This window comes from Olea europaea, unplaced genomic scaffold, assembly GCF_002742605.1.
Source record: "Olea europaea var. sylvestris unplaced genomic scaffold, O_europaea_v1 scaffold1057, whole genome shotgun sequence".
NCBI classification, from domain to species: Eukaryota; Viridiplantae; Streptophyta; class Magnoliopsida; order Lamiales; family Oleaceae; genus Olea; species Olea europaea.
The window spans coordinates 78961-92842 of NW_019227915.1; the positions used below are offsets into that span (position 1 = coordinate 78961).

The window sequence follows — 13882 nt, forward strand, 5'->3', positions numbered from 1 at the left end:
TATATATATATATATGTATATACATACATACATATAAGTATATATATTATAATTTTTTTTTTTTTTTTTTAAGTGGGCGTATAAATCCCTTTCAGAAGAAGGAAACTGGATTGTAATGCCTAACCAAATCAAGGCCAGAAAATTTACGAAAACCAAATAATCCATCGTTTCAGTAGCCAAGCTTCTTCGTTTACTTGTTTCTCAATTGATCAAATTATTTAATAATTTCCAATTATTAGAAGCAAGAAAAAATAGCAGAATAAATATGAATTATACACATTTCTTCTTTCTTGTAAAAGCCCTAGAAGAGAGGGAAAATGAATTTACAGATAGCGAGGAGAGGACATGGCCCATTATCATTTTGTAGAATAATTGGCGTGGTCCTTCCCAAGAATTGTATCACTTTAGTCTTGTGCACCATCTCCTTTACCCTTTCTTCCTGCTTTTGCTCCGCCGGTGGCGCGGCGGTACTTGGCAGCGATGAAGAAGAATCGGAAGGCGGTGGAGGAGAAGAATCCATCAAATTCATTTCGATTTCAAATTGATCGATCAAAGATTCTACTGCTTATTCACTCCAATCTGGTAAAATACTTGTAGAAAACACGCACAAGTGGAAGAAGTGGAACGCGTGAACTGTAGAGCGAGAAATGGCAAATATTTCCGGAGAGGGATAATTTCCTGTGACAAATTATATTGGGTGAAATGAGTCGTTCTATTTTTAATTTTTTATAAAAAATTATTAAATACATGATTTTTTAAATATAAAAATTTAATTTAACGAATTAAATATATAAATAATTAACTTCTTTTCCTTCTTTAATTTATTTTTATACTATCATCACCTTTAAAAGAAGTACATCCATAAAATAAAACATAAATTTTTTTAAAATGAACATAAATAGTGCAAGGGAATGAGAAATACTATGTTTTTCATCAAATTGATGGATCAAAGATGACTCAGCTAACTTTAAAGAACGAAAGTAATTGAATTTTTGGTGCATGAAATAGTTTTCGTACACATACAACCTAAATGAGTTGAGGTCTCAAGTAAATTATTTTTCAATAAAAATAAAAAATAATTTTTTTCCAAGTTTTGGGGCCCGAAATTCCGTTGGCCCCCCACCTGCCTATCAGCTTATGTTACTATAGCAATGCTAAGTGTACAGGTAAAATTAACAGAACATCTATCGACACCTCACAATAGTGGGGTGGGTCAGTTTGTTGCCTTTCTTAATTTGGGTAGGCCCCACGTCATTGGAAGTTTTCTACAGGTTTCTGTTTGCACAAATGGAAAAATTGATACCATTGTTCGGCCATACTTACCCATTTTCTGATTAAGGAAGCAAATATATGGACCAAAGAAGGAGGAGAATTATTGCACCAAATCAAGTTAAATCGTTTGGCCCTCGTTAAATTAAATTATATTTTTCTATTTTCAACCACAGAATTTTTTATAAAATAATAGTACACGTAAATCGAAAATATTTTCTTCCTGTTCTACCACCAATTCTTCAAAAAAAATATTATTCCACCCATTAAAATTTGAAATAATGAAAGCGAAACGGATAGGTAATGTTTTTATGTGTTTATCTCAAATCCACACAATAGGAATCTCTATTCCCTTGAAATTGTCATTAGCTTAATGTCTAAATTGTTAAGTTAAATTAGATAGTGATACAAATATCTTTTCTTTTTTTCGTTTTTCTTTTTTATCAGGAGTGATACAAATACTACTTCTTCTTCTTCTTATCAAGAGTGATACAAATATCATTTTGCCCTAACGTGAGATCGAATAATAATTATCCACAATTATTAACATATCCTTCAAAAATTTTGTACCATATTGGCATGTTTACTTTAGGATTAGATTTTAGGCTATGCGACACTTCATGATGCAAAATCTTGTGTGACTTCTTTACTCGTCCTTGGTATAGAAAAGTTACTCTTCAAAATATTAGTTACGAGTTCGATCTGAGAAGGTATAAAATGAGTCCAAAATTCGTAGGTGGCCTATTTAAGACAATTTCCATAAATTGAGATAGGTGTTCGTTTCACATTACGTAAATCTACTCAATATTGTATTCATGAGACTTAATCACCAAGTATTTGCATGATTAAATGAAATATCTACTCAATATTGTAAATATGATAATGTCAATAACTATCAACTACATAATTACTTTGAAAATTGAATGACAAAAAGTCTTCTCCTTCCATTCGAAGGAATAAAATAGCATTCAATTATTTTTTATTTTTTTTTATCAAGCCCATTTGATGGGGAATAAAATCAATTTTCTAGTAAATTTTGATAAAAGTTAATGAAATGTGTGGTTAAAAAGTTGTAGATCTCATAATAAATGTGTTTAAGATTAATTATTAACTTTAACTTAGATTAAAATCTAAATTTTAATTTAAATCAAACATGTTTGGAGCTCATGAAATAAAACTAGGGTCGTAATCATCCCCCAACCACGGACATGCCTTGCTTTGGAAATCCTTGAGGTCAAGGAGGGTCATAACAGCCTTGCTCCATTGATATCTCTATATTAAGCATAATTGACTGTTAAGTTGTAGAGTCTAATTATTACAATTTCGAGGAACTAGTTCATGAATCAACCTAATTATTAAGGGTGTGTTAGGAATTTGTGTCTTTGTAAATTTCGTCAATGGAATTTGAGTTCTTGTAAATTTTGATTTTGCTCTAATTTATCTGATAAATAAGGAGCCTTCATTAGGCTTTTTAATCATTATCATAAAATATAGAAAGGGATATTAGAAATTATAGATGTGCGATTTTTTTTTCTATTTTTTCATCATAGTAAATTATTGGTGCAGCAAAAGAGGACATAGTCTCGTATTGAAACGAATTTCTATAAATCTTGTTAGTTTTTAGTTCTTAATGCTATTTGATTGCTTTCGGTTGAATATAGTTAGAGTTTCTAACTCTCAACACCAAACAATATAAAATACAAGATTTTAACATCTTTGACAATATTATCTAATCACTTAAGCCTCCCTTACAGAAGCCTTAGACAAAAGCCATATAGAATTTTTAAAAAATGTTACGTGCCAGCTTCATTTCTTCGTTGTCTGAACCTGACAGAAAAATTTTACGTGCCAACTTAAAAAAATAAGTAGACCATTCTAACAAAATATTAGGGGCCGTTCTCTTTGTGTTTTAGATTTTAGTTTTGAGTTTTGAATTTATTTTGGATTTTGTATTTTGAGTGTCCATTTTCAGATTGTTGAAAAGGCGTTCTTTTTGTCATTTTGAAAAATTGTTTTCAAAAATAAAAAATTAAAAAATGCATTTACTTTCTAGTTTTGAAAAATTGTAAGAGCAATTGTTCAATATATATATATATATATGAAAACCCTTTGTATTGAAAGTAGGCTGGTGGAATCAAACTCATGACCATCTCACAATCCAAGTCTCTACCAACTGAGCTATCCGGCTATTGATAAGAAAAAACATGAAATTTAATTGAAATTTTTTGTACTGTGCATATAAAAAGAAAATTCCTTTGTACTAAATTGCGGTGAAACGGAATCAAACTCTTGACCTTATGAAAATTCATGACTCAGCCAACTGAGCTATCCTGTTATTTGCGAAAACACCGCGTTTTCCGCATTATGAAGTTTTGGCTTGATTTCTACTAAAAACAGCCAAACCGACTAAAAGGCCGTTTTGCGTTTTCTTTGTAATTTTTTTCTCGTTTTTGAAAATTCATTTTTGAAAATATGTAAGTAAAAATGTTTTCAGTGTTTTCAAAATTTAAAAACTGAAAATGGTATGAAAACAACAAAAAGAACAGGCCCTTACCTTTTCATTTTCAGACCAATTAATAGTGCATCATTCGTTTCCCCCAATTTCTCTCGCCCCCGCTGAAGAATCCCCCACTTCGTCTCTTTCACCCGCCCTCACCAAATGCACCGATCGAAAATAGTGATGCCCAACTCCTGCAAAGATGGTAATATGATCTCTTGATTTTCTCTCATTTCTTCTCCTTTCTCTTTTCCTTCTTTCCCTTCTGCAATTCTGGTTAAATGAATCAAAGAGTGTATACATTGTTGATATTACAAACACTAGAAAAGAGGAGAAGAATGTGTGAGCTATGAATTTTATTTTGAGTAGTTAGCATGCCTTAAAAAACATATTTGTATATGAAATGTTGGATTTCTAGTGCAATAAATTTCTGTTGGAATTCTAATTCTAATAAAAGAAGATGGTGCAAAAAAATTCTGGTGCACATGATATATATATAATAAAAAAATCGAAAATGTATTGGAACAAAGATATGAAATTAAACAGGCCGGACTGAGAAGTATTCTTCGCTGTTATCTACCATTTAGCTTGGGTGTTGTTTCTTTTACTTTTATTATGTAAAAAAAATCCCAATAATTCTCAAATTCGTTACCATTTTGGTTATTTTGTAATTTATCTGAACTCATATTACATTTTTGATTACTTAGAATACTATAATTGGTTTGTTGAACATTGTATTCGATTGCATTGCAGCAGAAGGTTTTGTAGAAGACATGCGTGATGAATTTTTAGTGGAGAGAGATGTCAACAAGAATGTTGCTAATAATATGATATCAGTGGAGGAGGAAAAGTTAGGAGAAGATGGTTCGATGGTGCCTGAGGTGTCGGAGGTGGGTATGATGTTCGAGGATGAAAAAGAATTGTGGGATTTCTTCAAAAGATATGCATATCATATAGGTTTTCCATTAGAAGAAGGAATTCAAAAAATGGAGACGATGGAAAAATGAAATATGTGACTTTAACATGTAGCCATGAAGGTCGAAGGCCTACCAGCACCAGTGGTTCTTTAAAGCCCTAACCAACAATTCAAACAAATTGTAAAGCCAAGATCACTGCATTTGCGGATATTCATGGAATCTGTAGAATAAACACAGTCCACCTCGACCATAATCATAAAACAAGTCATTTGAAATTAAGGTTGTATTGTTGCAATCGAGAATTAAGTTCACATGTGAAACAAAAGCTTGAAGTGAATGATTTGGCTGGAATTTCATTGCACATAAGTTTTGACTCTACAGTGGTTGAAGCGGGTGGATATGAAAATATGACTTGTATGGAAAAGAATTGTTGGAATTATATTGAACAAGTAAAAAGATTAAAACTTGGTGAAGGAGATGTCACGGCGATATGGGCGTACTTTTTGAAGATGTAAGCTCAGTGTTCAGGATTCTACTTTAGTATAGATTTTGACAATGAGTCCAGGTTGAAGAATGTGTTTTGGGCAAATAATAGGTCTAAGCAAGCATACAAGGAGTTCGGTGACATTGTCACATTTGATACCACTTATCTAACCAATAAGTATGACAAGCCTTTCGTCCTTTTTCTTGGTGTTAATCATCATGGACAGTCAACATTGCTCGGTTGTGGTTTGGTGTCCAATGAGGATACGAATACTTTTGTATGGCTATTTAAAATATGGCTTCAGTGTATACATGAAAAACCTCCCCATGGAATCATTACTGATCAAGATAGTGCTATGTAAAATGCAGTTTTAATGGTTTTTCCTAATACGAGGCATAGATGATGTTTGTAGCATATTTTGAAGAAATTGCCCGAAAAGTTTGGATACCATGTTGATAAGGCTTCCATTTTTTTACCATACATGCATTAGTGTATGATTCGGAGTTCGTGGAAGAATTTGAAGAATGTTGGAACGTAATAATCGACATATATGGGCTGCATAGTAATGAGTGGTTGTTAAGACGGTTTGATAATGAAGGTCGTTGGGTTCCTTGCAATATGAAAACTACATTTTGGACAGGGATGTTAACAACTTAGCGAATTGAGAGTATAAATGCATTCTTTGATGGGTATGTTTATTCGAAAACCTCATTGAAGCAATTTGTCAAACAATATGAATGGGCACATAGGAATAAGGTTGAAAAAGAGTTCCAGGCCGACTTCAAGTCATATTCCTAAATAGTACCGTGTACGACAATGTTCGAGATGGAGAAGCAATATGGAAAATGTTACATCATTTCAAAGTTCAGAAAAGTTCAAGTTGAGCTTACATGGAAGGTTTATTACGACATTACATCTAGTATGGAGGGAACTTTAGGCACGGCCTACGAAATACGGGAGGTTGTCATGCTTGATGACTAATAGAAGATAAAAAACTTCGTCTCATTTCAATGAGATAATTGCGAAATTTTTTGTAGTTTCCATTTGTTTGAGTTTTGGGGAATTTCGTGCCATCATGTTATCGTAGTCTTGATCCGTAATGACATCACTCTCTGCCAGAGAGGTATATACTACGATGATGGAGGAGAGACATTTGTAGAACACACATCAGGGTTGCAGGAAACTATGACGGGTTGGTTAGTACGCCTGAACAATTGAGATATGATGATATGTATCAGGCGTTTATGGAGGTTTCAAACCTTGCGGCTAACGATGAAATGCATTGCTATGCGATTAAGGAGTGGATAACTAATCAAAAGCAAGAGTTGATTACAATAAAGTCAGACATCGATAGTAATCAGGTGTCATGTCACACTATTCAGTTAGTCTCGCAGTGTAATCAATCTGAAAGTAATGCCAGCGAGAGCATACGAGATCCTATAGCAACGAGAAGAAAGGGCACGCCTAAGAAGCTTTAGAGAAAAGGCCTCTTGGAGTCCTCTTCGAAGAAAGCAAATGTATCTTTGTCACTGTTTTGTCAACTTAAACAGTATTCTATTACAATTAATATATAACATGATGTATGTACAGGCTACGTCAACTTCAACCAGAGGAAAGAGACCAACGTCCAGGCACAGTAATACACCATCTTCACCCGTCGTTCAAGCATCTCAACAATATTCTAGGCAGACACCATTCTCGTATTTACAACTATTGTTGGTTAGTATACTTAGTTTATTATGATGACTTATTCGAAGCTTTAATTGCATTGTTATACGATGTAGGGTGATGCAGAAAGTCCAATCTTCCCGCAACACTTGCCAGCCTCAAGTTTAGTCCCCCCTAACATCTACAAATTTCATATTCGGTGATCAAGGTTTACACACATTAAACTCTTTATGTTTGCATTAGTGTACATTTTATGCGTATACTTGTGTTCGTATTATACGATAGGTCGTTCAATTCTGTACAACTATCTACATTTCCCACAAGAAGGTGGTCCAGGCATATAACTGCGGATGAAGAATTATTTCTAAGGATTCGGGTATGACTTAGCTAAATGGAGATGATCTGCTGCATTCTGACATAAGGACCTTTGTTACTTATCCTGTTAAGATTTTGGAGACACGTTTTGATCTTCAAGAAGTTCATGTACTGAATTTAACATTTGTTATTTTCATTATCTAGTTAAAGTAAAACATTTTTAAGGATGAAGATCCGGATTTGATGACTATGAGTTTTTTATCAAGATGTGAGATGAATGTACACCATCATAGTTCAATTCAAATAAATATATGCAAATATAAGTTGTACATAAAGTTTGAAAGGTTACAAGAATCATTTCCCAGCCTCTCATGATCTTACGAATCTAACAATATAACTCCAAAAAATTGCAACATCAAATATAATTATGCATTATGCTGATCCTTTTCCCTTTCCATTATCTTTTGAGGGTTCTTTGCCCTTGCGGAATGTCACATTTAATGAAACCTCAAAATTTCGTTTCTTAGCTATTCGAGCTAGGCTTTCGAACATGCTTTGCAACTCGTCGACTTCCTCGTTCACAGTAAGATTTATTGCTTGATAAATGATACTCGACTTGTTGTTTGCTTTTTCTATTACCGAGTTAAAAAATTCGCAATCATTACTGCAAGTTTTGAATAGTCAACCTTTGTTATTGCCCTCATTTTCAACCTTAAAACATTTTTGAATTCCATCTACACACCATGGACAACGTCGTTTTTTCTTACATTCTTCGAACGAGTTATCTGTGCTTCTCTGAGTGTGACAAATACCATAATTCATGCCCTTCATCCCTACACGGGAAACAATCATAGGCATCTAAGTTAGTGTACATATAGCTACCAATGTGAGACAAGTATTGAATATTCCAATGTGACTGATGAAGTAACATCAATTTATAGAATGAGTTTCATAAGCATCCATTTGGCTAATCTATTTGAATACTATGAAGAAGTAATATCAATGTATAGAATGAGCTGCAACAGTTGAAAGAATTAGGGTGTTTCAATACTGTTACATGAATATATGTTTCTAATCGAATAATCAAAATGCATGAACTCATCCAATCTTAGCAATGTTTAACAAGTTACGTCTACATATTGCTTCTTCACTCCAATGTATAAATCTTCATTCCAACATACAAGTTACATTTACATATTGCTTCTTTTAAATTAATTTTATGTACTGTCTATTTCAGAACTTTATGTTTGTTGAATACTGAATAGGGATAGTAGATGATAGCTTTCAGTGCATTGTAGACAATGATTAGCTAGGTAGAAATGAAGTTTATCGTGACGAACGAGTTTTCTTTAGGTTTATTCAGTGGTTTTTAATCTAAAATTCATAAGACAAAGTAGTAATTATTGAATGGATTATCTTGGTGAACCAAGATACCTACCATAAGTAAGCATCTGTCAATTCTTCCGTTGAATTTTTTATGCCACTACCATATAAGGATGAAGTCGAATCTTTCCGTTCGAAGTTATTGATGGCTTTGAACTACATCGCTGTAGTCTACTTTCCAGTGGCTTAGAAAAAACAAGACTTTTGTCTTTACACGAGTTCTCTCTGTTAGCTTGAATCCTTTTGCAATTCTAGTAGTTGGTCATTAGATTATTATGATGAAAATTGAAGTTTATGTTTTTATTAGTTTGCAATGTATATTTATCAAAATATCCAGTATTTTGAAACACAATAAACAAATGAAGGCCCTGTATCTAAGATGCATAATTTACAAAATGCAAAAGTTATTTTGGATCAATGTAATGTAGGGTGAGCAATATGTTATATATTAGAATTCATATTCAATTTTTATCCTTTATATTCCTAGTTACTATTGTCATGGACTGATTCAACATGGGAAGAATGAGACCATTATCAACGCCTAAACTTATTAAGCAGCACTCCTAGTTTTTACAAATTCTAATTGCATATACTAGGTGTAATGTTGTTTTCAATTCAAAATTTGGATCTGCTAACCCAGCCTATTCCAGTTTAACGGAGACCTATAAAAATTTTTGAAATGGGAATGCAGAAGATGATGGGTCTGATTCAAATTTGTACCAATTGAAAACCCCAAAAATCTTACTGTTTCAAAGTCGGTGATATGACGAAGATAAAGATATTGGCTTCTTTGTTGTCGAACAATAGACAACCGCCGGAGATGGTGAAAAGAGTGCCGACGAAGTTGGCAGGTATGAATCAAAGTGGGTTCGGAGACCAAAAACGGGTTGTGTGTTCGGTGAGAGGAAAGAGAGGGCTTGGTTCTATTTTCCTTCAATTTACTGATGCCGTTTTTGTTCTCTATTTTTTTCTTTGTTTTTTCAAAAAATAGTAATGCTTACCAGCTTATCTGTATGGCTTCTGTGAGCTACTTATGTACGAATAGCAGCTTTGAAAAAAATATGACTTTTTTGTTTTCCTTTTTATTTTTAATAGTTCTATATTTTGTGTTCGAAATTTTTTTTATCGTTAAAATAAGGTCTGGAATTTGAGTCTTGACTTGGCCATTGGTCACATCTCACATATTTCATGTCTTTCTTGTCATGAATTTGTTTGGATCCTCATATAAAAAAATTCTATCAATGTTTATTGTTGAAATACAATTTTTATTAAGACTAACAAATTAGATTTGATTCATTGCACATTAATTAAATTATTTAGAATGTTGAAAAACAACATTACTATATCCAAACATAAACCTGCCAGCACGTTCTCTGACTAGACTACGTGGTACAACACAAACTTATATAGGATAGGCCTCAAATTAAACCAACCTATTAAAAATTCATATGTTGACTTTATAAAATTGCAATATTTAGTGCCGGTCACGTAGCCACTAATTGGGACCCTAAATTTTATAAAGACTACAATTTCAAGTCAATTTGGCATTGCATTTTGCATTCTACTCCACAAGAAGAGCTAACAATTTTAGAAAATTAAGGTAGAAGAATCATGGTTTCTTTACTTCATTCATGTCAATTTAGCTTATTCTTCTTGATTTTGGCGGTGATCGAGAAAGCAAGGGCCGGATACTATACCCGTGTATTCCGACCTACGACTTGGCAACTTGCCCATGCCACATTCTATGGGGATGAAACTGCTTCGGAAACTATGGGTGAGTTCCGCAAAAAATTTGGCCTACTTTTAAACAACTTCTTGTACAATGTATTTTCATTTATTAAAGATCGTCACATGCTTGCTATCAAATGTCATTACCGTTACTTACATTTTAAATTTCAAAACTTTTTTAAGTAGCAACGTTCATTAGAAAAATAATATTTTCAATTACTATGTATTTTCATAAAATAATTTAATGTCAAATAAATTTGAATGTAAAACTTTTAATTATTTTTTAGGAAGAAAAACTTAGAATAATAGCCGGACATGAGATGATTTTAGAATTAATCATTTACTTACTTTCAACCTTGACTTCCAACAAATTCAATTATGTTAAAAACGATCCTATAAGAAAATTTTGTGGCTTATTTGAAATTTTAAGGGGTTAAAACATTATAGTCACTAATTTTATTTTATTTTATTTTTTAATGAAGTCGTATGATTTGATTTAAGTAGATCATTAAACTCAAATTAGTTATAACTGACTCACCAAACTTAAATATTTTTGTACATTTTCATCACTTATATATATATATATATATATATATATATATATATATATATATATATATATCTACTTATCAATAAGTTGCTTTTAAGCTTAGCCAAACATGTTAAATGACGATATTTGGTAATGCAGGTGGAGCATGTGGTTATGGAAACTTGTTCAGCAGTGGGTATGGCACCGACACGGCGGCGCTAAGCTCAGTCCTATTCAACAATGGGTACGGATGCGGACAGTGCTTTCAAATCCGTTGTGTTCAATCGCAATGGTGTTACAAAGGATCACCAATAACTACCGTTACCGCCACCAACCTTTGCCCGCCAAACTGGGCTAAAGACTCCAATAACGGTGGCTGGTGCAATCCGCCACGAACCCACTTCGACATGTCGAAGCCAGCATTCATGAAAATTGCTCAATGGAAGGCTGGGATTGTACCTGTCATGTTCCGCAGGTACTTATTATTATTATTATTTAAATAACCATTGACTTGATTTTTATTTTTTATTTTTTTACGTGACAATTTATTTACATTTTAATATTAAAACTAAACTTTGTTATATGACAATATTCTCATAGGGTAAAAGCACTACTTTTTGAATTGTTATAAAAATCGAATAGACTAGTTGGATAAAAAAAATTAATATGATATCAAGACAAAATTAAACTAAGTGCTCGGTTAAACCATAATAATCGGCTTTTTTAAAAAGTAATTTTTGTCATTTTTGTTAAGGATTGATTATCCTTGACATATCGTGTTGTGTTTATTACTAAAGTTCTAGAATGACTTTAATGTTTGGTTTATAAAAGTTAACTTATATTTGTAAAGGTCGACCTCAAAACCGTAGTTGTAGACCCCAAGTTGTTGTAAGGGCAAGGGATCGACCCAAAGAATTTTTAGGGCTAGGGATCGTCCCCTTACCTTACATGGATCGAGCCCTTCTGCTTAGTTAGTGAGCGAAACTCGGACAACAACATGCATAAGTTTTTATAGGAAGCTCCGATTTGAGATCCTTGAAAAATGAGTTGGGATTCTAACTTGATAGTGTTTCCAATGATATATTATGAACGGATATATCTAAATTAATTATTTTCAACTTCAAATTTGATCTGCTTGAACTAGATCGTTTACCATGTACAATTATGAGTTCATTGCCCATGAGGGTCAATTCCTAATTTTTTTATTTTTTAAATCTCTTCTTGCTTGTAGAGTGCCATGTGTTAGGAAAGGCGGCCTTCGATTCACCTTCCAAGGGAACGGCTACTGGCTACTTGTGTACGTGATGAACGTTGCCGGTGGCGGAGATATCTCCCAAATGTGGGTGAAGGGAAGCAAAACAGGGTGGATAAGCATGAGCCACAATTGGGGAGCTTCATACCAAGCATTTGCTACTCTTGGAGGGCAAGCCCTTTCTTTCAAGATAACTTCATACACGTCCCATGAGACTATTATTGCATGGAATGTTGCCCCTTCCAATTGGCAAGTAGGAATGACTTATAGTGCCAATGCCAACTTCCATTGATACTTAACACTATATCTAGATGTTTTACGGTGCTCGAAAGCAATTTAAAAGTAACTTTTAAGTATAGTACAAAATGCTGACCATCACATCTTTTTGTATGTAAAGCCATGAGGCTACGCCTTTATGTCATATGTAATGTTGTGCATTTTTTTTTGTCTTTCATGAAAGAATCGTGTAATTTTTTCTTTCTCTATCACTGATCTCAAATGCGATCTTTAGCTAGTGAAAAATGTGTATATATACAAATATGTTGGGAAAAATGGGTGATTTGTGTGTGGATTAATAATTATCAATTAAACATAATCAATAAAATAGCATAAACATAAGATCAACAATAACATAAATATAAAATATACGTAGAGAATTAGAAAACAAGTTTTAGGGAGTAATGTCAATGACGATGTCCTAAAGTTGTGTTACCTCTCTTTCGTGTGAATACTTCTGGCACTACACAACTTAAAGATAAAACCCATATAGCTTACGGTCGCTTCTTCTCCTATGGGCACGAACTCGTGGAGATAAAAAATGAGTCTCTTATCAAGTTGCCAAAATATGTAAATATAATAGTATCACCTTCAAGGGTAGTGATTACCTCTTATTGATTTCTTACTGTGTTCATCCTTCTGTTTATGTATGTTGGACTTTGAATCTATAAGAAAGTATTACACATTGTCTTTGTAAAATGTACTTTCAGCTTCTTTCAATCTATCAATATGTAGCTAGAGTAGGATTTAGGAAATTGCTCCTTGTACATTGCTGCTTACACGCTATTTGACATAATGACGTGGCTGCTCAATTTAAAACACAACCCGCGTCATTTGAATGGAGCAAACCCGGCCCAAATGTAAATTAATATTGCTGTTTCCGTCATTTTGCTTCCCTTGCAATCTGAAGGCCGCACATTTCACCGGCCGAAGCTTTTCAACATCACCGGCATCGGAACAGGCAACTGCACACATGGATAGATCTCGCCACAGAACACAAGTTTAAAATCTTGTACCCCTCGTTTCCTTTCAGTCGTAATCCGAAGGAAATTAAACATGTCACCACTACCACACCGAAATTGGCTGTAGCTTTTCCGACCCAACAACATCAATTTGTCAAAATCATGATGGACAAAGGTATTATGCATTTCTTAGAATATTTTCTTTGCTATTTTTCAGTTATTGTATGTATGTAGTCTGTTTGGATGTAAATAATGGCAGATAAAAGGTGTCGATATTTTTTTTTTGCAAATTGAAGGGTAAATGAGTTTCCATGGTCACCATGTATGGGATTAACATTTCCAAAAAACCTTTGCTGACATATTTTAGCCACACTACCATTGTAGTATCCACGTCTTCAGAGAAAATGCCCCTAATGGAAAAAACTCTATGCGAAAATGAACTTAAAATGTTTTGCAAAAATTAACTTAAAATGTTGTGCTTAACTAAGAATATTTATGCTGCATAAATTTGGAATGACTTTTGCGAAAGAGCCTACGTCACTTGAATTGATAACTTGTTGCAGAGAAACAAATTGTGAACGAATTTGAAGACAGAACTTTGA

At 33.3% G+C, this 13882-nt stretch overlaps 2 protein-coding genes across 4 annotated transcripts in view; one reads left to right on the forward strand and one right to left on the reverse strand.

The window, feature by feature from the left end:
* The window catches only part of LOC111372965 (ubiquitin carboxyl-terminal hydrolase MINDY-1), a 6490-nt gene extending 5801 nt beyond the window's left edge, over positions 1-689 (reverse strand). For all 3 annotated transcript variants that reach the window (XM_022995406.1, XM_022995405.1, XM_022995404.1), the window contains exon 1: positions 328-689. In XM_022995406.1, coding sequence (XP_022851174.1) covers positions 328-529 — 202 coding nt within the window. In that variant the 5' untranslated portion in view covers positions 530-689. The remainder of the gene's footprint in view (positions 1-327) is intronic.
* A 9416-nt stretch (positions 690-10105) lies between these two features.
* Positions 10106-12521, forward strand: LOC111372959 (expansin-A7-like). The gene is made up of 3 exons (XM_022995391.1): positions 10106-10307; positions 10950-11265; positions 12022-12521. The coding sequence occupies exons 1-3, from the start codon at positions 10145-10147 to the stop codon at positions 12332-12334; spliced, it is 792 nt and encodes a 263-aa protein (XP_022851159.1). The 5' UTR covers positions 10106-10144; the 3' UTR covers positions 12335-12521.
* The last annotated feature ends 1361 nt before the right edge of the window (positions 12522-13882 follow it).

Excerpts from the sequence above, each read along its gene's own strand:
- LOC111372959 (XM_022995391.1), top strand. The coding sequence starts at position 10,145 with ATGGTTTCTTTACTTCATTCATGTCAATTTAGCTTATTCTTCTTGATT. Across the intron at positions 10,308-10,949 it reads AACTGCTTCGGAAACTATGG|GTGGAGCATGTGGTTATGGA; the intron begins GTGAGTTCCGCA and ends TTGGTAATGCAG. Across the intron at positions 11,266-12,021 it reads GTACCTGTCATGTTCCGCAG|AGTGCCATGTGTTAGGAAAG; the intron begins GTACTTATTATT and ends TCTTGCTTGTAG.